The 28,000-nt window shown below is 37.0% G+C and overlaps 1 protein-coding gene across 2 annotated transcripts; it reads left to right on the forward strand.

Annotated features, from left to right (window-relative positions):
- The first annotated feature begins 130 nt into the window (after window positions 1-130).
- On the forward strand, window positions 131-27,908 carry VPS26A (VPS26 retromer complex component A). 2 transcript variants are annotated; one of them, XM_069571952.1, is made up of 9 exons: window positions 131-384; window positions 6,019-6,168; window positions 14,804-14,879; window positions 15,983-16,139; window positions 16,986-17,150; window positions 18,858-18,964; window positions 21,262-21,330; window positions 23,669-23,811; window positions 26,196-27,908. In XM_069571952.1, the coding sequence occupies exons 1-9, from the start codon at window positions 382-384 to the stop codon at window positions 26,307-26,309; spliced, it is 984 nt and encodes a 327-aa protein (XP_069428053.1). In that variant the 5' UTR covers window positions 131-381; the 3' UTR covers window positions 26,310-27,908. The 2 variants fall into 2 exon arrangements, with proteins under 2 accessions (XP_069428053.1, XP_069428054.1); XM_069571953.1 differs by having other exon boundaries at window positions 315-499.
- The last annotated feature ends 92 nt before the right edge of the window (window positions 27,909-28,000 follow it).

Raw genomic sequence — 28,000 nt, forward strand, 5'->3', positions numbered from 1 at the left:
ACTGGGTGTGGCAAAAGTCAGTCAGTCAGGGAACCGCCTGTCACATGACAGGAGGGCGCGGAGGACCTGGGGAGCCTCGGTCCGCCCTGGCCCCGCCCCCTTGACGCCGTAGCAGTGACCCCGCCCCTCCGCCGTGGGGTGGAGCACGAGGCCCCTCCTCCAAACGGCCTTCCCTCGGAGGGCCAGTCTGGCCAGTAGGGCGGGGCGGGAGGCTCAGAGGGGCCCTGCTCTAGGGGAGGGCAGGAAAGGAGAGGACGGGTCACGTGCGGCCGGCGGCCTGAGGTCACGTGACGGGCGCCTGGGAGGAGGGAACTGGGGCTAGGAGTTCTCCTGAGGGAAGAGGCGTGAAGTGGGGGGGACGCGGCGGCGGCAGCGCTGACAATGGTGAGTGCACGGCGGCCCGCGCGCTCGCCCGCAGCCTTTGTCCCGGAGCGCGCGGCCGGACGGCCAACTGCGGGCCCGATGTCGCGGGGACGGCTCTTGGGAGCGGCAGGAGAGGGTAGGCGGGCAGGGCGGGGAGCCGGGTTAGGCCTGTCTGGCCGCCGCGGGGCTAGGGAAGAGCGGGCTGCGCCGCTTCTTCCCAGTCTCGGCAAGGCCCGAGTACCTGCGGGTGACGAGGCGTTCTCCTGGCTGTGTCGGAGTCTCTGCCAGCGTTCTTCGATCGGCTATGGGGGGCCGTGGCTGGTTACTCGGATCCCGCCTCTGCGGACCCGCCACCGCCTCCCCTTCCAAGGTAGCCAGACCTGCTCCTGAGCAGCCTCGCTTCCTTTCAGATGGGGTGACCCAAGAGTCCCCCAGTTCCGGACTCGGTGGACTTGGTCACTCTCTTCTAGTGTTGATCAGGAGCTTGGTAAACTCCTTGAGTTTTTTTTTTTCTTTTTAAACTAGCATATGGTGATAACCTGCGATTTCCTGGCCCCAGGTTAGCCTTAACGTTGACACTTGTAGAATGAGCGAGAAAAAGAAAAGGACGTTGGAGGGGAGGACGTTTTTAAGTCAAAGGCAGTAGTTTCGTGCCCACTGGTTTAAACGTTGGCTCTCATTTCCTTCACCAAGCCATTTTGGAAACTTATCTCTTTGGGATGTTGAAATGGCCTAGGGAGCAGAGGAGGGAGGGAAGTCAGTACTTGCACCACGATTAGTGGGAAGCACAAGCGTGAGCACGATGGCGTTCAGCTTTGTGTGTGTTAGCGATTTCCTCTCAATTGGATCTCATTTGACTCATTTTATGGTAGTATTCATTTACTTGGTTCACTTAGCATGCATATGTTGAGCGCCTACTGTGTATTTTCCTTTAATAGTACCTGGTTTCCCAGAGCTCACCCGGTTCCGTAATCTGCTTGAGACTTGGCTTCAAGACTAAGCTAGGTTTATTTTTTGAAAAAGTTACATTTGATGAATACATATTAAAGTCAGGAGTCGAGTTGTTTTGACTTTTAAAAAAGAAAAGGAGCACAGAAATGTTCATTCTTAAACTTCGAGCCCTTTTCTCTTTTTTTCATCAGCTATACTTAGGCGCTCCCAGGGGCTCTGAGCAAGACTGAATCAGCCCTTGCTCTCTTGTAGCTTGTAGGCAAGAAGGAGATAAACATTTGTGTGATGACTTGTTTAACGTGGAAACAAGTAAAACAGCTGTGATAAGGAAGCATTGGGGGGTGACCTTACTAGTCAGGGGGTTAGAGATGGCTTCTTTAATTGAATATAATTTGCAAAGAAAACGTAAAAGGCCTTCCTATTTTTTGCTTACATTTAAAATTACTACTTTTAATGCATTATTTTCAAGAACAGTTTTTATTTTCAAGTTACTCGTGAAACAAATACAATTGTAAAGCTTGGAAACACTGAAATAGGCACAAGTGTAATAATATATGTATGAAAATTTGCTGTTTCATTGCTCCTGAATGCACTAAGTTAATAAATTTTGAGAGCTTCTCTTCTGCCTCACCTTCAGTTGCTTTTCTTTACATTCAGAGGATGTAGTGAAATTTCTTTAGTGAGGGCTATAAAATTCATCTTTTAACATCCACTTGTAATTTTGCTAGATAGTAATGCTCAATGTTGGGTTACAAATTATGTGAAAAATCTTAAAGTTATTGATGTGAAGTTTAGGATACGATTAGAAAACTGAAAATAATTGTGCTAATATTTAATTAGTCATATATAGTGCCCTGTAGTTATTTAAAGGCTACCTAAGAGTTTTGATTTATATAATTTCTAGTATTGCTCCTGAACATCCCATATTTTGAATACATACTTGAAGGTATCGTTTCTAAAAGATCTTGGCAGTCTTTCTCTTAAGATTTCAGAAGTGCCTCTTGTAATTTCAGCAGAAGTGTACGTTAATATATCCTAACCTTCTTTACAGCGTTTATTCCTTTGCCTTGTAGTCTTCACCATTCTGACAATTCTGTATTTTTCCCTCTTTATATAAATCAGAAGTATTATCATTTGACTGTGAATAATTTTTAAAAGATTTAAATTTTGTAACTTTTTGTTTGAAATGATAGGATGTGCAAGAAGATGCACATCTTGAAATAAAAACTTTGTTTAATTTTTGGCCACACAAGGTGGCTTGTGGGATCTTAGATCCCTGACCAGGGATGGATCAAACCTGTGCCCTTGGCAGTGAAAGCACTGAGTCCTAACCACTATTTATGAAACACTTCATGCATGCAGAAAATGATTGAAGACAACAGATAGTTTTTACATATTTTTAATGCCTAGCAATTTTTAAGTTTTATATATGGTGTCAAAACAAGACTTATTGTTTACAATTACTAATTGTCGTTAGTTAATTGTGAAGTTTATGTACTTTTAAGTCTGTTTTATACCATTTTAATTAGTGGCAACTTTGACATTTTATATTTGAGTATTGATCTTTTAATATCAACTTTCAAATCCCAGTTCAGTTGTATATGTTAAGCATTATGTATGTGGGAAAAAGTAACCATAATATTTTGTTTCATTTGTAAAACAATTCTTACAGTTTTCAAATCTCATTTTTCCTGGAACTAACTCTAGGAAGTATTAAGGAGGAATAAAAAAAATTTTTTTTATTTTCCTGCTTCGGTTTTATGATTCAAATTTTGAGACTGACATCTATTCTTGCATAATTGTTTCTCTCATGGCAGCTCCCCAGTACCTGCCCCCTTTGCTGGATCAGTGCTTTGCAGGTAGTTGATGATTAGTAAATATCAGCTGACTGATTTTGACCTGCTATACATTCTCATATTTGTAGCTCTTAGGAGAATGTATACCATTTTGAGCAAGTTGTGAGTTTAAAACTTGGGGTATGAAAGCTAACTAGGAAGGGACAAAACATCTTGTCAAAAGGAAAATTTCCTCTTGATATATTTAGAGTATGAGTACTAATCTGGTAATTCATTGAGTTGCTTTCTTGAAATTATAATCCTTTTGTTAATAAAGGATTAATAAAAACGAAGAAGCAGGAATTTTCCTTGTGGTCCAGTGGTTGGGACACTGTGTTTTCACTGCCAAGGGCCCAGGTTTGATAACCAGGGTCCCACAAACAGTGTGCTGTAGCCAAAAAAAACCACCAACAACCCCAAAAAACAAAGAAGCAAGCTCAGAATTTAGGAAAACAGTCTCCGTCCATCATATTAGTAGTATCACCCTGTGATCCGCATAGCCTTAGCAGGATTGTTAGCTTGTTTGCCATTATCCTTACTCCTGAGCACAGAACTGAGCCTTAACTCAAGCTCCTTGCTCTAGACTTCACTACTGCATCAATGCCAACTGCCTGGGGGAGGGCTGGTCTTACCAAACATGCTAAGTTTTAGCTCATTTCTTTTATGTATCCATTTATTTTTTATTATCAGGACAATATGTGTTTTACTCAAAATTAACAATCAACAAGTATTTGAATGCCTTCTATTAAATGCCACATGCTGCCCCTGGCCACTGAGTCTTCAGGGTTGAGCAAAGGATAAGGTCTCTGTCCTCATGAAGTTTATAGTTCAGTTGGGGAGTCAGATACTCAGTAAGTACACAGATTATAATAAATGGGCTTCCCTGGTGGCTCAGATGGTAAAGAGTTTGCCTGCAGTGCAGGAGACCTGGGTTCAATCCCTGGGTTGGGAAGATCCCATGGAGAGGGAAATGGCAACCCACTCTGGTACGCTTGCCTGGAAATTTTCATGGACAGAGAAACCTGGTGGGCTACAGCCTGTGGGGTTGCAGAGTTGGACATGACTGAGTGACTAACATTTTTATAATAAATGATGAAGTAAACTTACATGGTGTTGCATTTCCCAGATTTGGAGAATTCAGTTTTCATTAGGAAGTTAGGGAAGGCCTCTTTATGGAGGTGAGTCACAGTGAAAGGATGACTTTGTTAGGATAACTTGGTCTAGGACAAGAAGGAGACTGGGCGTATTTGAGAACTTGCATCATTTGAGTCTGGTGTGGCTGGAGGGATGAATAGAGCAAGATATGCATAGGCCATGTTATGGAATACATTGTATATGTGTATGTTTAAAATAGCATTTCATTAAAGTAAGTGTTAACTATAGACAAGTGCACAAATAAGTGTACAGCCTGATGAACTTTCACAAAGTCAATATACCTATGTGTTAAGCACTCAGATAAAACCAAACAGAACATTAATAGTACCCCAGTGCTTTCTTCCAACTACTTCCTGACTTCTAATACCACTATAATGTGCATCATGTTTTTTATTTTTTAATAAAGGGAATAATACAGTGTGTATTTTTGTGTCTGGTCTCTTTCACTCAACGTGTATGTGAGATTCATCTTTGTTGTAATTCATTCCTTTGCCCACTGTATGAATATAGATAAAAGTGTATGTGTCCATTTTCTCATTGATAAATATTTAGATTATTTCCTAAGTGGGCCTGTTGTGAACAATGATGTTATGAACATTCTTATATTGGTCTCCTGGTTTATATGTGTAAGTTTCTGTTTAGGGTAGATACCTAGGGGTATAACTGCTGGATCATTGATATATATATATATATATATCTTTAGCTTTACCAGATAATGCCAACTATTTTCTAAAGTAGTTGTTCCAATTTATACTGCTACCAGCATATTGAAGGATATGATTGGGTTTATTTATTTATTTATTTCTGTTGCACTGCACAGCATTCCAAATCTTAGTTCCCCAACCAAGGATCGAACCTGTGCTGGTGCAATGGAAGCGTGACATCCTAACCACTGGGCCTCCAAAGAAGTCCCCAGATTTATGTTTTTAAGAGAAAAGTCTGTGTAAATTTTAAAAAAGACTAGAAAACTAGCTTTTATAGCAGGCAAAAAATAATCCACAACTATATGTGACATTGGAATAGCCAATGGATTCTGTATTATTTCCAGCTAATGTGTTTTGCCATTCATAAGCAATTGATCTTTGTCTCTTTTACTTCTGTCCTATTCAGGATTTACAGAACAAGGCTTATACACTTTGTTTAGAAAAATTAACATTTAATTAGTCTCCTCTATTAGAGCCAGTTTTATTTCAAGGGTTTACAAATGTAACATATCCTGTTCAGACTTATATAGCAGTAGGTTTTCCATAAGTAGTACATTGTAATAATTCATGAGTAATTGGGATTGTATGAGTTTCATTATAGCAATATAATGAAAGAACCTCAAAGATGTATAACTAAAGGTAACTTTTTTCAAATCCAGATGTTAAGATTAATTTTTTAGATTTTTGGTATATGTTAGAATTTGATAATTTATAGTGGTTACTTGTAGAAATGATTGAAATTATAGTGTTTCAATTTATTTAGTTTTGGGGGGACTGTTTATTTTATTGTGGTAGAAAACAAATATATCTGCAATAAATTTTTAAGGGTACAGTGCAGCATTAGCTATATGCATATTGTATGATATTTATTTAGTTTTGATGCAGTATTTGGTATGAATTCTTACTTCATCCTGAATTCATAGGTTACCTTTAGGTTATAGGTAATCAAGTTTGAATTTTAAACTGTAGTGACTGACAAAACAATTGTGAGAATTTTTCTTTTATTTTAGAGTTTTCTTGGAGGATTTTTCGGTCCCATTTGTGAGATTGACGTTGTCCTTAATGATGGGGAAACCAGGAAAATGGCGGAAATGAAAACTGAAGATGGCAAAGTAGAAAAGCACTATCTTTTCTATGATGGAGAATCTGTTTCAGGAAAGGTAAATATTTTGTTTGGAGAATTATCTAGTTGTAGAATATTAGAATTAGTCGTGAAAGTGGCTTGTGCTGTATCTAAATTTGAATGATTTTATTAGAGATGGAAAATGTTTTTCAGAAGGTCAGCTGAAAGCTTTGATTCAACAGAACACTTGCAGGAAAGATTCTTATACTGAAATGGTTATGGGCAGAGTCTAAATTAAACTGTGTGCAGAATTTTGTGTTTGTGACCATGTGAATCTGTTTAACATATGACAGTTTCTACAGTGGGGCTGTGATCCACTCAAAGTTTGTTTCTCCTTTAATTGAGTTATGGAGACTGGGGATAATTCTCGAGTTCAGTTTCGTCACTCAGTCGTGTCCAACTCTTTGCGACCCCATGAACTGCAGCACACCAGGCCTCCCTGTCCATCACCAACTCCCGGAGTTCACTCAGACTCATGTCCATCGAGTCGGTGATGCCATCCAGCCATCTCATCCTGTCTCCTTCTCCTCCTGCCCCCAATCCCTCCCAGCATCAGAGTCTTTTCCAGTGAGTCAACTCTTTGCATGAGGTGGCCAAAGTATTGGAGTTTCAGCTTCAGCATCAGTCCTTCCAATGAACCCCCAGGACTGATCTCCTTTAGGATGGACTTGTTGGATCTCCTTGCAGTCCAAGGGACTCTCAAGAGTCTTCTCCAACACCACAGTTCAAAAGCATCAATTCTTCGGCGCTCAGCTTTCTTCACAGTCCAACTCTCACATCCATACATGACCACTGGAAAAACCATAGCCTTGACTAGACAGACAATTCCTAAAAGTTTTTTTCTCATTCTTTATAGGTTATCAGTCTGTACTTCTTTCGTTGTGTCTATTGATCTCATTTCTTGATACTCTGTAGAGGATTTAAGCACATTTAGAATGTGTCCATGCTTGCTCAGATAAGACTTGTGATACCTTCTGTGGTTTAACTTTATCCCCCTTTTCCTTACCAAGGATTATTCTTATACCTTATGGAATATGATTACTACTCATTAATTTGTGATACGGAAGAATGGTAATATCCTAGATAAAATCAAATCATAAAATGTTTGAAAAAATTTTTCTAAATATAAAAGATTAAAAAATATTAAGAGTTTTTCTCTCCTGCTTATTAAGATAATACATATACATTGTAAACAGTTTGGGAAATAAAATAGTTATCTATAGTCCCATCATATGGAAATAACTCACTATTAAAATTTAAATGCGTTTCTTCCTAGTCTGTCTGCATTAGTTAATGTTTATGTATATGTAATATATTAAGCATACCTTTTCCCTGCTGTTGGATATTTAACTAGTTTCTGTTTTCAAATTGCTTGTAGTATATCCCCATGTGTTTAGTAATACAGACATTTTATACGTAAGTTTTTCTTCAGATTTCTGTAGGATAAGATTATTTCCTTTAGAATGAATTCCTAGGAGTGGCTGGACATGAATATTTGACATGAATATTTGAAGGGTATCGATACATGTTAACCTGGAAAATTTGCATGAAATCTCATGTTCACTTAATACCTTGTTTCACTCAGGGTAGAGCTGAATATGATCTCTTTTTAACCTTTGCTATTTCTGTAGGCAAAAATGATACTATTTTTTGATAGCATTCTTTGGTTACTAGATAGGTTGAACTTAGGTTTACGAGCCGTTTTACTGCATCGTCTCTTCTGGTCCTTTGCCACTTACTGGTGTCTTAGTGTTATATCTGAAATAAATGTTTTTCTTTTCTACTTTACTCTTCCTTTAAAATGATGGGGAGAAAGAGAAGAAATCTGAAAGAGAGTGACAAAATCATTAAAAGGATGGAACACATCAAAAAAGTAAAGGAAATAGTGCTTGATCTATGGAAAAGATGAGTTGTTAATATGGTGGGATTAGAAGAGGTAGAAGGAAATGGCAACCCAGTCCAGTACTCTTGCCTGGAAAATTCCATGGATGGAGGAGCCTGGTGGGCTACAGTCCATGGGATCACAAAGAGTCGGACATGACTGAGTGACTTCACTTTGAGTAGAAGGGGTAGAGATACCAATCTAGTTTTTCTAGGGAGAGACTGAACCTCAGATTTTCAAAATTTATAGACATAACACCACCAAAAACAAGTCTTACGACACTAGTCTAGGCTTTGTAAAATGTCTGAATATAGTTAAAAGATCATTTGGCTGGGGTTGGAAGATCTAGCCTTGGACTTTACCACTGTAGCTCTGGGCAGTCATTTAACTTTGTAGATCTCACCTATAAGTTGAGGTTGGACTAAATCATTGGTTTCCAAACTTTGTTATGCATTGTAGGAAGAATACTTCATGTATTAGAAAAAAAATCTTAGAGACTGGAAGACCTGACATACTGCCTAGAGCAAGAATACTCCTGACATGTGAGCTGTCTAGGTATACCTTTTTTCCCAGGTTTTTTCCAAGAGTAGTTTTAGATTTACATAAAATTGCGAGGGAGGTATAGAGATTTCCCATTATCGACATCAGCCCCTAGAATGGTACATTTTTGATCAAGGATGAACTTACATTGACACATTATAGTCACCCAAAGTTTGTAGTTTATCTAAGGGTTCACTTGTGGTGACGTATATTCTATGGGTTTGGACAAATGTATAATGTATAGTATATAATAATAATAATAATATACTCTACAAATGTTGTGTTTACTTTTTGGTAGTGCTTTTTGTATTCTATTTAAGACATCTTTGCCTACCTTATGGGCATGAAGATATTCTCCTGTTCCTCCTATAATTTTAAGTAGTTTCATATTTCACATTTAGATTCTCTGTTTTTTGAAATTGATTTTGTCTTTATGACATAAGAGTCAAGGCTACTTATTATTTTTTCCCCCATATGGATATCTAATTGACCCAGGACATTTATTGAAAAAGCCATCCTTTCCACCACTGCATTGTAGCGACACCTTTGTCAGTAACCAGAGGTTGTATGAGTCTGTTTCAGCCTCTCTGTTCTATTCCATTGTTTTATTTGTGATATATACTTTCTTTTATATTTAAAAAATATAGCTTTATTGAGTTATAATTCACATATCATAAATTTACCCTACTGAGTATATACAGTTAAGAGATTTTCACTACTTTTGCAAAGTTGTGCAGCTGTCATCACTAGCTAATTCCATAATGTTTTCATCACCGAGAAGAAACACCATAACATTAGCAGTCATTCGCTTGGCGCCATATACTAAATGTTTGTGTCCTCATAAGGTTTGTGTGTTAAACCCTAATCCTTAGTATGATGTACTTGTAGGTGGGGTGGGGCTGAGTGGAGGGGGAGGGGGAGAGGCTTTGGGAAATGATTAGGTCATAAGGGCTGTGCCCTCATGAATGGGATAGAGAAATCTTGTGTGCACCTTCTGACATGTGAGGACATAGTGAAAAGGTAGCCATCTGTGAACCAGAAAGCAAACTCTCCCAGACACCAAATCTGCTGGTGCTTTGATCTTGAACTTAACAGCTTCCAGAACTGTAAGCAGTAAATTTATGTTGTTTTTAAGCCACCTAGTCTGTTGTTTTTTGTTACAGCAGCCTGAGTGAACTAAGCATCCACTAATCTACAGATGTACTTTCTTTCTCTATGGATTTGGCCTATTCTGGACATTTCATATAAATAGAATCATACAACATGTGGCCTTTGTGTTTGGCTCCTTTCACTTAGCATGATGTCTTCAAGGTTTATTACTTTTAAGAAAATTTTTGGTCAAAAATATAATAAAATTTGCTATTTTAACCATTTGTAATGTATATAATTCAGTAGCATTAATCACATTCACAATTGTGCAATCATCACCACTATTTTGAAATTTTTTCATCATCCCGAACAGAAACTTTGTACTCATTAAACAATAGCTGTCCTTTTCCCTTTTCTCCCAGTCCATGGCTACCTCTAGTCTACTATTTTCCCCTGTAAATTTGCCTGTTCTGGGCTTCTTCTATTTCATATAAGTGTTTATACAAGATCTGTCTTCTTGTGTCTGCCTCATTTTATGTAGCATGATGTTTTCAAAATTCTTTCATGTTGTAGCATTTATCAAAGCACTATTCTTTTTTATGGCTGAATGATGTTTTAGTAGCCCACCAGGCTCCTCCATCCATGGGATTCTCCAGGCAAGAATACTGGAGTGGGTTGCCATTTCCTTCTCCAGGGGATCTTCCCAACCCAGGTATTGAACCCAGGTCTCCTGCATTGTGGACACTTTAACCTCTGAGCCAACAGGGAATTAAATATAATAGAATAAAATGTAATGAAATAAAAACTCTATTAAATGAAATAAAATAAAAGAGCCACTAAAATGCAAAGCTCTGGGGGAATTTAACCTTCTCACACAGGACAGAAGATTCTCCTGGTAAACCAGCAGGCTGGAAAGGGTTTCACAGAACTGAACAGAGAGCTTGAAGGGGCATCTCCCGTTCTGACCACAGACTGCTATTGGTCTTTAAGGAACACGTTCAGCTTCTTATTGCTGGCTGGTCTGACTGGACCTCTCATGGGAATGGGCTGTGATAAAGGAGGTGAGGTGGGGAGAGCTCTGCCTCCTGTAGAACTAACACCCAAAAAAGTTGTCCTTTTCATTATAGGGGACTGGAATGCAAAAGTAGGAAGTCAAGAAACACCTGGAGTAACAGGCAAATTTGGCCTTGGAATGTGGAATGAAGCAGGGCAAAGACTAATAGAGTTTTGCCAAGAAAATGCACTGGTCATAGCAAACACCCTCTTCCAACAACACAAGAGAAGACTCTACACATGGACATCACCAGATGGTCAACACCGAAATCAGATTGATTATATTCTTTGCACCCAAAGATGGAGAAGCTCTATACAGTCAGCAAAAACAAGACCAGGAACTGACTGTGGCTCAGATCATGAACTCCTTATTGCCAAATTCAGACTTAAATTGAAGAAAGTAGGGAAAACCACTAGAACATTTAGGTATGACCTAAATCAAATCCCTTATGATTATACAGTGGAAGTGAGAAATAGATTTAAGGGACTAGATCTGATAGATAAGAGTGCCTGATGAACTATGGAATGAGGTTCGTGACATTGTACAGGAGACAGGGATCAAGACCATCCCCATGGAAAAGAAATGCAAAAAAGCAAAATGGCTGTCTGGGGAGGCCTTACAAATAGCTGTGAAAAGAAGAGAAGCGAAAAGCAAAGGAGAAAAGGAAAGATATAAGCATCTGAATGCAGAGTTCCAAAGAATAGCAAGAAGAGATAAGAAAGCCTTCTTCAGTGATCAGTGCAAAGAACTAGAGGAAAACAACAGAATGGGAAAGACTAGAGATCTCTTCAAGAAAATTAGAGATACCAAGGGAACATTTCATGCAAAGATGGGCTCGATAAAGGACAGAAATGGTATGGACCTAACAGAAGCAGAAGACATTAAGAAGAGGTGGCAAGAATACACTGAAGAACTGTACAAAAAGATCTTCACGACCCGGATAATCATGATGGTGTGATCACTCACCTAGAACCAGACATCCTGGAATGTGAAGTCAAGTGGGCCTTAGAAAGCATCACTACAAACAAAGCTAGTGGAGGTGATGGAATTCCAGTTGAGCTGTTTCAAATCCTGAAAGATGATGCTGTGAAAGTGCTGCACTCAGTATGCCAGCAAATTTGGAAAACTCAGCAGTGGCCACAGGACTGGAAAAGGTCAGTTTTCATTCCAATCCCAAAGAAAGGCAATGCCAAAGAATGCTCAAACTACCGCACAATTGCCCTCATCTCACATGCTAGTAAAGTAATGCTCAAAATTCTCCAAGCCAGGCTTCAACAATATGTGAACCGTGAACTTCCAGATGTTCAAGCTGGTTTTCGAAAAGGCGGAGGAACCAGAGATCAAATTGCCAACATCCACTGGATGACGGAAAAAGCAAGAGAGTTCCAGAAAAACATCTATTTCTGCTTTATTGACTATGCCAAAGCCTTTGACTGTGTGGATCACAATAAACTGTGGAAAATTCTGAAAGAGATGGGAATACCAGACCACCTGACCTGCCTCTTGAGAAATCTGTATGCAGGTCAGGAAGCAACAGTTAGAACTGGACATGGAACAACAGACTGGTTCCAACTAGGAAAAGGAGTGCGTCAAGGCTGTATATTGTCACCCTGCTTATTTAACTTCTGTGCAGAGTACATCATGAGAAACGCTGGACTGGAAGAAACAAGCTGGAATAAAGATTGCCAGGAGAAATATCAATAACCTCAGATATGCAGATGACACCACCCTTATGGCAGAAAGTGAAGAGGAACTAAAAAGCCTCTTGATGAAAGTGAAAGAGGAGAGTGAAAAAGTTGGCTTAAAGCTCAACATTCAGAAAATGAAGATCATGGCATATGGTCCCATCACTTCATGGGAAATAGATGGGGAAACAGTGTCAGACTTTATTTTTGGGGGCTCCAAAATCACTGCAGATGGTGAGTGCAGCCATGAAATTAAAAGACACTTACTCCTTGGAAGAAAAGTTATGACCAGCCTAGACAGCATATTCAAAAGCAGAGACATTACTTTGCTGACTAAGTTCCGTCTAGTCAAGGCTATGGTTTTTCCAATGGTCATGTATGGATGTGAGAGTTGGACGGTGAAGAAGGCTGAGCGCCAAAGAATTGATGCTTTTGAACTGTGGTGTTGGAGAAGACTCTTGAGAGTCCTTTGGACTGCAAGGAGATCCAACCAGTCCATTCTGAAGGAGATCAGCCCTGGGATTTCTTTGGAAGGAATGATGCTAAAGCTGAAACTCCAGTATTTTGGCCACCTCACGCGAAGAGTTGACTCATTGGAAAAGACTCTGATGCTGGGAGGGATTGAGGGCAGGAGGAGAAGGGGACGTCAGAGGATGAGAATGGCTGGATGGCATCACTGACTCGATGGACGTGAGTTTGGGTGAACTCTGGGAGTTGGTGATGGACAGGGAGGCCTGGTGTGCTGCAGTTCATGGGGTCTCAAAGAGTCGAACACGACTGAACGACTGAACTGACTGACTGACTGTCTAGTATGTGGATGTACCTTTCTTCATCCTTCAGTTGAGGACATTTCAGTTAAGTATACTTGGGTTTCTATTTATTGACTATTAAGAATATTTCTGTACATTTGTGTATACGTTTTTGTGTGACTGTGTTTTCTTTTCTCTGGAGTGTAGACTTAGGAATGGAATTGCTGGGTTATGTGTTAACTTTTTGGGGAACTTCCAGACTTTTCCAGAGCAGCTGTGCCGTTTTATATTCTCTCCAGCAATGTATGAGTTGCAGCTTCTTCACCTTCTTGGAAATATTTATTACTGTCTGATTATTTTTTGTGGGTGAAAAGTGGTCATATGGTTTTGCTTTGCATTCCCTTGAATGATGAATAATATTGAGCATCTTTTCATGTGCTTATTGCTGTCTGTATATCATCTATTCTTTCCCCATTGAACTGTCTTGGGACTCCTGTAGCATATACTTTTTAAACTTAATTGCTGTTTTGTCAAAAAAAAAAAAAAAAGCTGCAAAGAAGGAAACAAAATTACCCATAGAATTTTTCTTTTCTGTACTTTAAAAAATATAATTGGCATTATATTTGTATACAATTTGACCATGCTTCCTACATGTAACATATCATGCACATCTTCCCACATCATTAAAAATTCATTGACCTTATTATTTTTATACTTTAATTATACTCCATCATGTGATATACTCCAATTTATTTACTTCTTTTTCTGACATATTAATTTTGGAAGGTGAATAACTTAACTCACCCTGGTTATAGATGTAGAAGATATAGAAGCATGAATATTTTAATTACATAGTTTATAAACAGAAGTATTTGAACTTCATTTTGTTGGTTCTTGATTTCTATTGAGAAGCATTGTTTGAAAGAACAGCTTTTAAGTCACATTACCAGTATTTTTTACAGTAAAGAACAAACCTGGGAGTATGGTTTTTTTTTTTAATTTTAGCTAATCCTTAAATGGTTGAAATTTTGTTTTTAATATCTGTGTACTTTATATTTTGTCAAATTAAAATGTGTAATATTAAGGTTTCCATTTAGCAGATACAAATTTAGGGATTTTAGATTATATACTTAATTTCAAAAGTATATAAGATGTATCATACTCAAAATTTAAATCTTTAGATATTCTATTTTTAGGATGAGCAGCAGACTCTGGGCAGTAACTGTTGCTTTTAATATCAAAAATTATAACAATATATGGTTGGTTGTAAAAAGCTGAAAGTGATCTTTTAGGTCAGTTTTTGGAATTATTAATAACCTTTATATTAAAATGCTATTATAGAATTAACTATTTGACCAGAAAACTTATTTGAATAGTTGAAAGTTTTCCCTTTTATTGATTCTTTGTAGTTCTCCAGCTCTAAAGAAACATTCCTTCCTAACAAAGCAGATGCTTTAAATGTACATATAAGTAATAAGTTCATTAGTGATTGTATAGGAGTAAGTTTTATCTTCTCTGGAGCTATAAGATCATCATAATTTAGGTATGTGGTGGTTTCTCAGACTTCAGAAATGAACACCTGAAGTATTTATATATTATATTCATCTGGAAGGAATCTGCTAGTAGGCCCACAAAGGATTGTTAACATCTCTTAAAATTTCGTGTTTTGGCAGGTGAATGTAGCCTTTAAGCAACCTGGAAAGAGGCTAGAGCACCAAGGAATTAGAATTGAATTTGTAGGTCAAATTGGTGAGTTTTAAAATAGTACTACTTTTTCTTGTTGTTAACTGAGTTTGAAGAGAGTTTGATATGGCAGTTAAATAATTGAATTAGAGTTTAGCTTTATGGAAAGAAGGACTTGATTTTGCATAATAAAAGGATTTATTTTATAAACATTAAATAATCATGTTTCTTTTAATTATATTAAATGATACTTGACTCATGCTGCCTTTACTTGTGATGAAATCTGATTATTAAAAGTGAAAGGAGTTATGTAAGCTAGCAGCCTTGAAAAATAATTCAAGTAAACTAGTTGACTCCCTGAAATTTCCATCTGCCTAGGTTTTTCACCAGCTTTATTCACAATTAGCGGTGTCACCTTCATCCTTCACTTGCTAATTACTCATGCCATTGTCTTCCTAACTTAGTTTATACCTGTAGCCAGACTCACCTGTCAACAGAAAATTCCATGTGAAAAGGAAAGTTGCAATTTCTTCTTGACTTAGATCAACTTGTGTATGTTTCCATACATATATTTCTTGCTTTAGCAGGAGTTAAACTATATAAATCTTCGGGTACTGCAGATGCAGAAAGAGAAAAGAAAATAGATCTTAGCTTTCTAAGTTTTACTGTCTATTTTGAAAGTGTCAAAATTGGAATGGGTAGATGTTTGTTTAGGTATCTATTTTGGATGAGATTATACTTAAGGGGCAAATTATGGTAATTAACTGATAGTTGATTTTAGTCTTTTACATAGTATAGTTTTATCAGGGTAATATATTTGCCTAACTAAAGCAAAACAACAAAGCATTTTTTGTCTTGAAGGGAAGAAGTTCAAATAATTGCTGGAAATGTAGCAATTTAAACAGCTTCTTATTGGGCAAACCCTAACTACACTAAAGGATTGAATTCTTTCATAACAGAAATTTTCATTTTGCTATGCCACTTGAATTTTTTTATGCCCATGTGGAGCAAAATAGGATAATGGAATTCAGATCATAGCTCTGGTATTTAAAGTGAAGGCAAATCCAAGTAATTCTTTTGATAAAAATTACTTGCTCTGGAAGTAGAAGTTTGGGTTTTGATGAGATGGATATCAAACATAATTGGTCTTTCTTTTTAAAATTTCTTAGAGCTTTTCAATGACAAGAGTAATACTCACGAATTTGTAAACCTAGTGAAAGAACTAGCCTTACCTGGAGAACTGACTCAGAGCAGAAGTTATGATTTTGAATTTATGCAAGTTGAAAAGCCATATGAATCTTACATCGGTGCCAATGTCCGCTTAAGGTATGAATTGATTTTGTCTACAGTTTATGATACACAAACCAGAAGGTAATGACTACTGTTGAATGTCCTAAACTTCTAATTATAATTTTGGACTGGAAGACTTAAGATTTTGAAAATTCTGTCAAATATATATGTATATATATATATATTTTTTTTTTCTGGCTAATGCAGATCTGATGTAATAAGATCCTTCTATCAGATTTGTGTGTATGTGTGCACACGCACGTGTGCGTTCAGTCATGTGCAACTCTTCGTGACCCCATGAACTATAGCCTGCTGGTTTCTCTGTCCATGGAACTTTCTAGGCAAGAATACCAGAGTGGGTTGCCATTTCCTACTCTAAGGGATCCTCCTGACCCAGGGATCGAACCTGCATCTCTTGGGTCTCCTGCATTGGCAGGCGGATTCTTTACCACTGTGCCACCTGGGAAGCCCTCTAAAGGATTCAGAGGATCCCATTATAAGAAGTTTTAGTCATATACTTCCCTTGTATGTACCTCAGTTTCTTAGATACTTCATTTGTCTTGTAAATGGAATTACCCTCTAAATCCATTAGTTTCTCAATGAATTTCATTTAGTCTATGGTTAAGAAGTGATGTAGGAAAGGAAAGAAAAAAAGAATTGATCTAGAGAGATCTAAAAAGTATGTCCACTATTCTTAAAATTGAACTTTGTATTTTTTCCATGGTGAAGGCATTTATTTAAAAATGAAAACTTCTTCATGAAGTAAATGGAGTAAATTGATCCCTAAGGAATGTCAGGAAGGAGAAAGCTGAAGTTTGCTTATTTGAAACACTGAGGTATCTCACAGGAGGTTTAACTTGTCCTCTCCATTAACTTTTGTAGGTATTTTCTTAAGGTGACAATAGTAAGAAGACTGACAGACTTGGTAAAAGAATATGATCTTATTGTTCACCAGCTTGCTACCTATCCTGATGTAAACAACTCTATTAAGATGGAAGTGGGCATTGAAGATTGTCTACACATTGAATTTGAATATAATAAATCGAAGTAAGTACCTTTTACAAACAGATAAATGGTCAGGGAAAATTAAGAAATAAACCTTGTATGTCTTTGTAAATTGGTCAAAGAAAGGATAGAATCAACATTAATCTGATGTTAAGAGACCATCAGAATCTCCGAACTGAAAGAAACTTTAGAAGGATTTGGTTTTGTTTTAGTAGGAATTTGACTTGGTGCAGATGTCTTTCATATTCTATGCCTGGTAAGACTCTGCTTGGTGATTTTTTAATAGAAGATCTCACCATCTCAGAAGGCAGCTAATCCTGTAAATCTGTGAAAATCTATCTTACTGTCTTGGCATCGTTTCAGCTAGTCATCTCTTTAAAATAAGCAAAAATGCTCTTTTTTCTGACTACATGAACAATACCTTTTTATTATTAAAAAAATTGACAATATAGAAAAGTCAAGGGAAATAAAAATACCATATATTTTCACCTTTATCACTCAACCACTATTAATATCCTTTTGTATAGCTTTCCATGGGAGGGGGTATATGCATTTATATATGTTGTGTTTTTTCAGAAATGGGCTCTTTAAATTTTATTTATTAATGTCTTTTTAAACTTTCACCAAAGTATACATCTAAAAATATTAATATTTTCTTAACATGTTCACATATCTAGTCAGTATTCATTTCCTTAAATGACTTATAAAAGTTTGTTTATGTCAGTATCCAAACAAGATTTGTTCAAATCCAGTGGATCCAAACTCACTTAACAAACATACTAATCAAAAAACATTTGGTTTTTGATACTTAAGTCTGTTTTATGTTTTCCCTTTTATTTATTTTTTCATTAAAGTTTGTTTGTTGAAGAAATGAATGTTCATTATTTTATCTTCTTCCTGTGCACTCTTCTGGTATATGAATTTTTAAAAAATATACCTATTGTTGACTGTGCTGGCTCTTTGTTGCTGCGGGCGGGGTCTCCTCTCTAGTTGAGGTGTGTGGGCTTCTCATTGCAGTGGATTCTCTTGTTGTGGAGCATGGGCTTTATGGTGAGCATGCTTCAGTAGTTGGGACTCACAGGCTTAGTTGCCCCATAGCATGTGAGATGTTCCCAGACCAGGGATCAAACCTGTGTCCTATGGATTGCAAGGCAAATTATTAACCACTGGGAAGCCCTATGTGATTTTTATTGCTTGTCATGTCCCAGTTTATATCACTGAAATTGTGATACACATGTGTTCAGAGTCTTAAATTATATTGTTGATAAAATTATTAGTTTAGGACCTAAAACTTGTCACTGGAAGTCTCCCTTCAGAGAGACATAATTACATTAGTCAACTCTTGGGATATTATCTTGAGATTCAAACCTAGAGAAGGTCTCTTTGTGACCAGGTGATTAATGTTCGGAACATCTTCATATGCCAAACATTTTCAGGCATAAAAATCTTAATTTTCCTCGCTTAAGTTCTTTAGAAATGAAGTTGACCTCTAAATAGGTGACTAACAATTATTCTGGCTAATTTTTCCCTCTGAGGTTTATTGATGATCAAGTAAAAGTTTTTTTTCCTAATTTTTATAGTAAAATGATGAATACTCTTTTGAAAAAAAGGAACATTAAATACATGAATAGTCAGAATGGTATTCTTAAATAGTAATTATCCTACAGATATCTAATAAACCTTTTCAGGACATATTTCACTGTTTTGTAAATTGATATTTAGTAAGTGACAAATATTCTTTCCCTAAAGGTATCATTTAAAGGATGTGATTGTTGGAAAAATTTACTTCTTATTAGTAAGAATAAAAATCCAACATATGGAGTTACAACTGATTAAAAAAGAGATCACAGGAATTGGTAAGTTAAAGGGTTCCTGAATTGAAGTTCATTTTAGTTGAAATTTTAAAATCTTAAAATACTGTTTAAACTTAAATATCCACCTTGGATACTGACTTTGATACTTAATATTGCTGGCAGTGAGTTACTCATTTATGTTTTTAAAAATTAGTTTTTGAGTAGATAATTCACATGGTTCAAAAATAAAATGTGAATGATTATACAGTAATGTATCCCAGCTACTCATGGGTGATACAAGTTTTAAAATCATTTAAACATTTATTCATACACATGCAGGTGCCTCTTTATTACACCCTTCCTTTTAGTCAAGTGGGTATGTACAGTGCATGCTTTAGGGACACTTCACTTAATAATATCATTTCACATGTGTTAGTTTATATACAAAATAAAATCTTAGAAGTGGAATTGCTGTTTCCAAGGATATATTCATTTGTAATTTTGATTAATATTATCAGTTTGTCCTCTTTATGGACTGTACCAATTTGTATTACTACCAGCAGTGAATGTAGGAAGGTGCCTTTTTTTCCATGTGTTCTTATAAGCACAATGTTATAAAACTTTAGCTGATCTCATGGGAGCGGGGAAAAGGTTCCCCATTGTAGTTTTGATTCATTTTTCTCATTCGAGTGAGGATGAGTATCTTTTCACATGTATAAAAGCCATTTGTATTTCTTTCCTATAAACTGCCTATCCATATCCTTTGCCCCATCTCTATTGGATTATTAGTCTTTTCCTTTTGAAGTGTAGAAACTCTTTATATATTAGAGAAATCAATCCCATTTTCTGTATTAAGAGCAGCAAAATTTCCCATTTGTCTTGCTTGTGGTAGTTTTTACCATGTAGTTCTTGATGTTTGTGTAAGTCACATTGTCAGTTTTTCCTTTTATGGATTCTGGGTTTTGTACCACAGTGAGAAAGGCCTTTTTTACACTGAGGTTCTAAAAATAATCTTCTGTGCCTGATTCTACTAAAATAATACATTGTAGTTTAGGAATTTTGTTTAAAGTTTTAATTCATTTGGAATTTGGCCTGATGTAAGCAAGAAACAGCTATGGATCCAGCTTTACTTTTCTCCAGATAGCTGACGAGTTACCCCAAATCATTTATTGGTTCATAACTGCTTTTTAATTTTCCCTTTTTTTGGCTGCACTATGAGGCTTCTGAGATCTCAGTTCCTTGACCAGGGATCAAACCCATGCCCCCTGCGGTGCAAGCACAAAGTGTTAACCACTGGATCGCTAAGGAATTGCCTATTTTCCCCCCTAGTTTTAATTAGTATATAGACTTAATTTGTTCCCTCTAATTTTCCTGGTTTTCTGCTAAAAAGAATTTTAGGCACCACTTTTTAAGAATTTATAATTGGTAGTCATAAACATCTGTAATTTCTTAATCTCCAATTTTACCTGCTAAAGTGACTTAAAGATATTAAAACCAAACTTCAGTTTCCCATTTGTTGTTTAAAAAAGTTATTTAAACATTTTTTTCTAGTTATAAAAATGATGTTTGGGTGTTCTAGAAAATTTTCAATAAGAAATAATTTGTACTCATAATCCAGAACAGATCTTAGTCTTTGCATGTTATATACTTTACAACATTGGGATCATTACTGTGTGTTTTGGTATACTTTTAAACTTGTATCATTGACTCTTCAAAAGAACTGTATGTCAATTAAGCATTCACTTTGATATTTTATCTCTGTTAAAGTTAACAAGAAAAGACATTTTGGGTGTTACAGAGAAAGCTAGCATGTCAGTGCTCTGCTGTGCCTTCCTAGTTTCTGTTTCAGCAGATACTAGGAATGATGGAAGGAAGTCTGTGGAGACTTCCTTAGTATTTCTGAGCTGTATACAGTTGACCTGTGAAGAACATGAGCTTTGAAATGCATGGGTCCACTTACAGTGGATTTTGTTTAGTAGTAGATTTTATGCTGCTTCATGGTCTGCAGTTGGTTGAATCTGCATAGGAAGGAACTGTGGATGCTGTGGACAGGGAGCAGTGGAGGATACAGAGCAGGGACTGTAAATTACATGCAGGTTTTCATGCATGTACAGTGAAGCACTTCAGCCCCTGCAGTTTTTCAGGCGTCTACTGAATTACCTTTGAGGAGAAGGGAGTGAGACCTCAGTTGGGTGGCAAATAAGTGTGGATCAAGAAATAGAGAAGAATGATCAACATTTTCACAAAAGGGGGAAAGTCAGTTAGGACTAAAATACTGTCAGAAAATAGGAAGAAGGTATAAGCCTGGAAATTATATTCTAGCAATATTTAAATTAATATCATTTACATTATTGCCCTAGGACCCAGTACCACAACAGAAACAGAAACAATCGCCAAATATGAAATAATGGATGGTGCACCAGTTAAAGGTAATGAACTCTTCTTTTACTTCTTTTGTGTTATAGGTAGTGCAGATAGCAGTGTTGATGGCAGTTTAGCTTGAAAGTATTTATTCACTGTGAATATGTGAATTCTTAAAATGATTTTTACAATGATTTTTAAGATCATCTTTGTATAAATACTGAGGAGACTGTAGTAGTACTTTCTGGTATGAAATAAGGTTTAATTTTTTACTCAGCTTAAATTTAGAATTTAGGAAAGACATTGATGTATATCTGTTCCCTAGTTCTGAATTTATAATATTTTGTCTTCTGTTACAAGAGTTTCTCTCTGTAAATCTTTTTTTACTCATGCTGAACATAAGGTACAGTATAGCTGAGCATTCATTCTGTGGGATTTTGGATTTCTATATAGCCCCCAAGAAAATAAGCAGCTCCCTTACTAAATAATTTTCAGTATCTAAGATAATGAAGCCAGTACTTATCATTTTAAATTTATGTCTTTGGCTTTTCTTACTCTGTTAGTAATTACTTCAAAAAGCAGTTAATCATTTATTGAGTGCCAACTATTGATGAGGCATTGTATTCTCAGGTGCTTAAAGTTCCCTTCCATATACACTTTGAGTTAGGTAGCGGTAGCCCTTATTTTATCCCTGAAACTGAGATGTAGAGGTTAAAAACTTGTTAGGGTAGGCAGAACTACCTCTACCCACTTAGATTTTCAGCTAGAATTGTTTAACAAAATTAAGAGAAAAACAGTTTTTTAACGCATGCAGTGCACATCATGCAGGAGCATGAAAGTGAAGTCGCTCAGTTGCTCAGGAGCAGGCCACCAGGCTCCTCTGTCCATGGGATTTTCCAGGCAAGGGTACTGCAGTGGGTTGCCATTGTCTTCTCCTCATGTAGGAGAAACCTCAACAAAAAAGTAACTCAAAGCAGTGACTTAGCATTTCAGCTTATATAGCATCTTCAAAAGAACAGTAAATTTGGAGAGAAACGACTGGGCAAAGGAAAGCAGCTTAGGCTTCCAAGGGCACAGACTATGGGACGGTAAATATGAGGGAGGAAGCTAGCAGAGTAGGCTTGTTTGCAGATTCCTCTGGTGCCATCCCTGGGCTAAAGAGAGGGTGTCTCCAATAAAATAATTTATATCCTGCCTTTAGGCAGAATAGGGGAATTCTTTTTTGCTTTCACTGCTGCTTAATTGCCTTCAGCTCAGAAATAATTTTAATGTCAAAGAGGCACATTTTTTGGTGACATATTCTGGTTTCCTTCAAGAGCTAATCATTGCAAAGTTGGCGTTTGAGCCTGGGCCTTTCTGACTTTGAAACTCATGCCTGTGTACTTGTGTGTTTTGCAACATTACTTAGTAAAATTCCAGCAGCCACAAATTTTTATGTAAAAGAAACCAGCTGTATATCCTTCCCCCCCGCCCCGCCCCCTGGTTACAGCTTAATTTTATTTGGTAAACAAAGGATAGTATACCCCCCAAGGCATGAGGGTGGGCTGACCCCTGAAGGAGTGGCCCCAACCCATCTGGTTCCCTCTTTTTGAACTTTTTGTCTCCTCCCTCCAGTCTGCCCTATATAAATTAGGGCTAGCACTCATCATTGATCAGGAACAGGGCATGTTTGTTTCACCTGAGGTTTCTCCTTTGTTCCCTTTCCATGCCCTCGGTTGTATATCTTTAAGGAAATAGATACACACAAGAAAAGTATTACATAAAAAGAATTCAAAACAGAATAGGCCAATAATTACTCTTAGGAAAAGAGAAGCTATCAAGTCACCAAAAATAGTAATCTTATTAGTAATAAGTATTCAAGAATTTATACACATGATGAGAAATGGCAAAATTCATGAAAGCTTGAAAGTAACAAAAGTGCTAGAGTAGAACTTAAATGCTGGCACTGTTTGAAGCTTTTACACATATTAGTCCATATAGTCCTTACAAATTCTTTATAAGATGGATATACTTGACTGGAGTTAGAATTCGAATCCAGGCATTTGACTTTAGAGCTGGTGGTTCTCAGCCAGGTGCACTTTTACTCCCTCCTCCCCATGGGAAGTTTGGCAATGTCTGGAGACGTATTTGGTTGTCATCTTTGGGGACTGTTAACTGGCATCTTATGGGCAGAGACCAGGAATGCCCTGAACTTCCTACAGTGTATATGACCTTACCCACAACATAGAATTATTAGGCCTAAAATGTCAGCAGTGTCAACACTAAGAAACTCTGGTCTAAAGTTTTGTTATGCTCCCGTCTCAGGAGGAACTGAAGCGTTAGTGTCTTTATAATACTTAGTTTTAGGTGTTACGTAACTGTATTTGGTCATCCTTTAGAACTAAATAGACACTGCTTTTCTTTCAGGTGAATCAATTCCAATAAGACTATTTTTAGCAGGATATGACCCAACTCCAACAATGAGAGATGTGAACAAAAAATTTTCAGTAAGGTACTTTTTGAATCTAGTCCTTGTTGATGAAGAAGACAGAAGGTACTTCAAGCAGCAGGTATGGTGCCACCTACATGGTATTTTGTTCTGTGGTGGTTCTAAAAACACCTGGAAAGCACTCACTTTTCTATGCTTTATTGTACTGAGCAAGTGGGGGTTTCTAAGTAAGTGAGAGCACTGAAAGTGTGACACAGAAGTAAGGCAGGAATGGATCTCTGTTGTGATCAGTCTCCTTCCAGTCATTCTGCAGGACTCCAGGATGGGCTATAATTTGGCAGGGCTTCTATTTTTTTTCTCTTAAAACTTTTGTTTTTTTATAAAAACATACCTGCTATTTGTTTTTTAAAAAAATCAGGCAAAAAAAATGAAATAAAGGTCAACAGAAATTCCACCACCATTGTGATAGTTTCCCAGACAAATTTGTATATTTGTTTTTAGATCATACTATGCATATTGATCCTTAATTTGCTTTTTCATTCAATAGTGTCTTTAATAGATTTCCTTTATCAACAAATAAAGATTTCCTTTCATTTTTCATGACTGCATCCACTTGATGGATTTCAGTTTTCCATTTTTCCCTAATTAAACAGTCCTCTTATAAATGTCTTTGAGATGACCCAAATCTATTACTTTTTAAAATATCTTTATCATAAAACTTGTTCTCATATGAAAATCAGTTAAAAGCTTTCAGTGAATTTTGAGTAAAGCCTGTGATTAGAATGGTCTTCTCTGTTCTTTGTCAGAGTAATAAATATTTGAATGTCAGTTGAGTGTTCAAAGCTAAATTGGAAATTATTCTGGGGGGAAAAAAGAAAGCATTCTGTGCTGAGGACTGTGAAGAATATAAAAGCCACCTTTTTAAACAGTTTTTCCTTACAATTCTCACATTGCATATTTGTGGAAAAAGAAAAATTATATAAGTAACAGAAAACTTAAATAATGGTTTGACAGCAATTTGGAAGAGAGAAAACTTATTTTGCTAATGTTGCCATAATGCTATATAGTTAAACATGTGATTTATAACTTCAAATTAGATTATGTGAAATTTACAATTTTCAAATCAATTACATATTATGACCCTATTGAGTAGTAATGCCTGCCATGGTCATTCATTTAGATGTTTAAATTCTGCTATGTTGGTTAAAAAACAAACAGCCTGCCATGACTTCATGAAGCAAGTAATTTGAAGAATTTAGAAGATGGACCTCCCTGGTGGCTCAGTGATAAAGAATCTGCCTGCTGATGCAGTGTTTGGTCCCTTGTCTGGGAAGATCCCACATGCCAAGGAGCAGCTAAGCCTGTGTGCCACAACTATGGAGCCTGCTGTGCTCTAGAGCCCACGTGCTGCAACTACTGAAGCCCACATGCCCTATAGCCTGTGCTTCACACCAATAGAAGTCACCACAATGAGAAGCCTGTATACAGCAACTAGAAAGGGCCTCCCTCCTAGCTTAGTTGGTAAAGAATCTGCCTGCAATGCAGGAGACTGGGGTTCGATCCCTGGGTCAGGAAGATCCCCTGGAGAAGGAAATGGCAACCCACTCCAGTATTCTTGTCTGGAGGAAATTCCATGGGCAGAGGAGCCTGGCGGGCTACAGTCCATGGGGTCACAAGAGTCGGACACGACTTAGCGGCTACACCACCACCACCTGCTCACTGAAACTTGAGAAAAAGTCTGCAGAGCAACAAAGACCAAGCACAGCCAAAAATAAATTCAAATTATTATTTTTAAAAAAGAGTTTAGAAGAGCTCTCAGGATGGATTGGTTAGGGTAAGACAGGCAGAGGAATCGAAATTTGAAGAATATAAAGGGGAGGATGGAGGGAAAGTTTAATTTGAAGTGCATCTAAAGGCAGAGAGTAACCCAGTTCGCTGGCTGGGTACTGGGACCTTGGTGGGGAAGAGTGATGTTAGTAAATTGGATAAAGGTTGTGGAGGGCCTTGAACACTGGGCTGGAGATTTATCCTGGAGGAACTGAGAGCTACTTAAGAGTCATCCAGCAGTGTTTTAGACGAGTCTGGCAATGATGGATAGGACGGGTTAAAAAAGGGTTTCAGGCAAGGGAGGGAGAGCCATCTATTAGGAAGCTGAAATATTTAGTGACAAGGGCTTGAATTTGGATAAGGACGGGGGAAACAAACTAAACGACAGATTTTAGGAATTCTTTAAAGCAGTAGTAGCTAAACCTTTGTGTCAGTTTGGATTCATGGTGGGTAGTGTACATAGGTGTTGGTTGGGGGAGCAGAGTTGGCAGAAGGGGAGACCCATTATTAGAATTGAAAGAAAGTAGGTCCATCAGGAAAAGAGGAGAGCTTTTGTAGGGAAGAAGTTAGTTTTGTTATGGTTAAAATTGAAGTGTATTATTTCTGTGGTGAAAATTTAAGGCATAATACAAGAATATTAATTTGAGGATATTAATTTGTTATGCATTTGTTTTCTAGGAGATCATTTTGTGGAGAAAAGCTCCTGAAAAACTGAGGAAACAGAGAACAAACTTTCACCAGCGATTTGAATCACCAGAATCACAGGCATCTGCTGAGCAGCCTGAAATGTGAACTGAATGGGAGAAAAAAAAGAAGAAAAAAACGTCCTATATCCGTTGAGATTTAGGTTTGGCAGGTTAAAGATGGTTGCAGCGTGTAGGGCAGGGAAAAGGCCAAAACTCCATTTATGATAGTCTTCCTTTATCTTACAGTGCTGAATTTATTTTACGACATAACTGTTCTTCATGTATATACATTTTAAAAAGTGCTTTCTTTGAAACACTGGAACTTTCTTAAACTGCCGTTTTTTTTTTTTTTTTAATTTGTTTTTTTAACTGCACACTTTGATTTGATCATAAGCACTCAGATATACATCAGCATAAACATTATATTTTCATGTGAGTAGGTTGATATTTGTACTTGTGCTTTTTTTCTGCATAATGTTGATTATAAATTCTTTTCTTCTTTCTTATGCTAATGATTACCTCTTACTCTCTCTACATGCAAAAAAATTTGTGTTCAAATAAAATTAGAAAACCTGAGTGGCCCTTACAGCCTGCAAAGATTTAAAACACGGCATCTCAATATTTTTGAAAACTACGTTTATGTTTTTCTATATGTGTTTGAGAAATGCATATGAGTGTTTCACTGTAGGTGCCTCTGAGTCTACCATTCCATGGCTTCCTGAATTTCGTTCTCTTTGAAAGCTTCTGTGGTATATTAAATTTTCCCCCTAAGGGATAATGTAGCATGTCATTGCAGCTTTTTTTGGGGCGGGGACCATATTAAGTAACCATTTTGCTACTGCTATCCAACAGGTACCACTGTTGTGTTTTCTGCAGTGTGGAGTGGATTTTATGTTGGCAGTTTAGGATTTGTTAAAACTATATGATTGTTCCATAATACTTTGAAAAAAGTTTTTTTTTGATTTAAGGAATCTTTTTAGCACATGTACGCAAATATAAACTTTGTTGCAAATATTCTCTTTTCCAGAGAAAATTGGAGGATGAGGGCACTCAGAACTGGTGAAGCATGTAGTTACCCAGATCTGGACATTTCACATTTGTTAAATCAGAACCTTGACTAGTTCAAACTCAGATTTAAACTTCTTTGTCCATTATGTTTAAATTTTTTTAACATTAAACTCAAGCATTGTTGAAAGCCTCTAAAAAAGAAGGTTGCAGTCATCTGTTTTTATGCTATGCATGGGGTCTGATCTCAGATACACTAAATACGGGGCATAGGAACTAAAACCTGATGTGTGAAACTACTTATGGTTCATTGGTTTTTGTACCAATATTTTTTTATACACTTCAGTGCAAGTCTTGTCAGTTAACCTTACTTTATGAGTAAACTAAGTAACCCAAATTACATTTCTTTAAGCCTATTTTACTACTGTGGCTCTTTGAAAAATGGTTAGTAACCAACTTCTTAACTGGCAAAAAGTTCCAGTGCTGCAGCACTGGTTATAAATGTGGATATCTGTGAATGATAATGTTTTCCTTCATGTAAGTGCCTGTTCAGAGTTTCAGAATTTTAAAATGCAAAATATTTTCATGGTCACTTGCATGTAGTAATCTGGAAAATATTCAAAGAAAAATTGAAAACCAGTTGTATTTAACCAGTCTCAAATTGTGCAACCATGATGTATAATAAAGAATTTGAAACAGATATTAAGCTTGCTATTTGAATGATTAAAATATTTATATTCTGAAATCTCTTCTCATTGTCATATTTATCTTTGAGGACAAAATTGCTCACTA

This window comes from Ovis canadensis, chromosome 25, assembly GCF_042477335.2.
Source record: "Ovis canadensis isolate MfBH-ARS-UI-01 breed Bighorn chromosome 25, ARS-UI_OviCan_v2, whole genome shotgun sequence".
Taxonomy (NCBI): domain Eukaryota; kingdom Metazoa; phylum Chordata; class Mammalia; order Artiodactyla; family Bovidae; genus Ovis; species Ovis canadensis.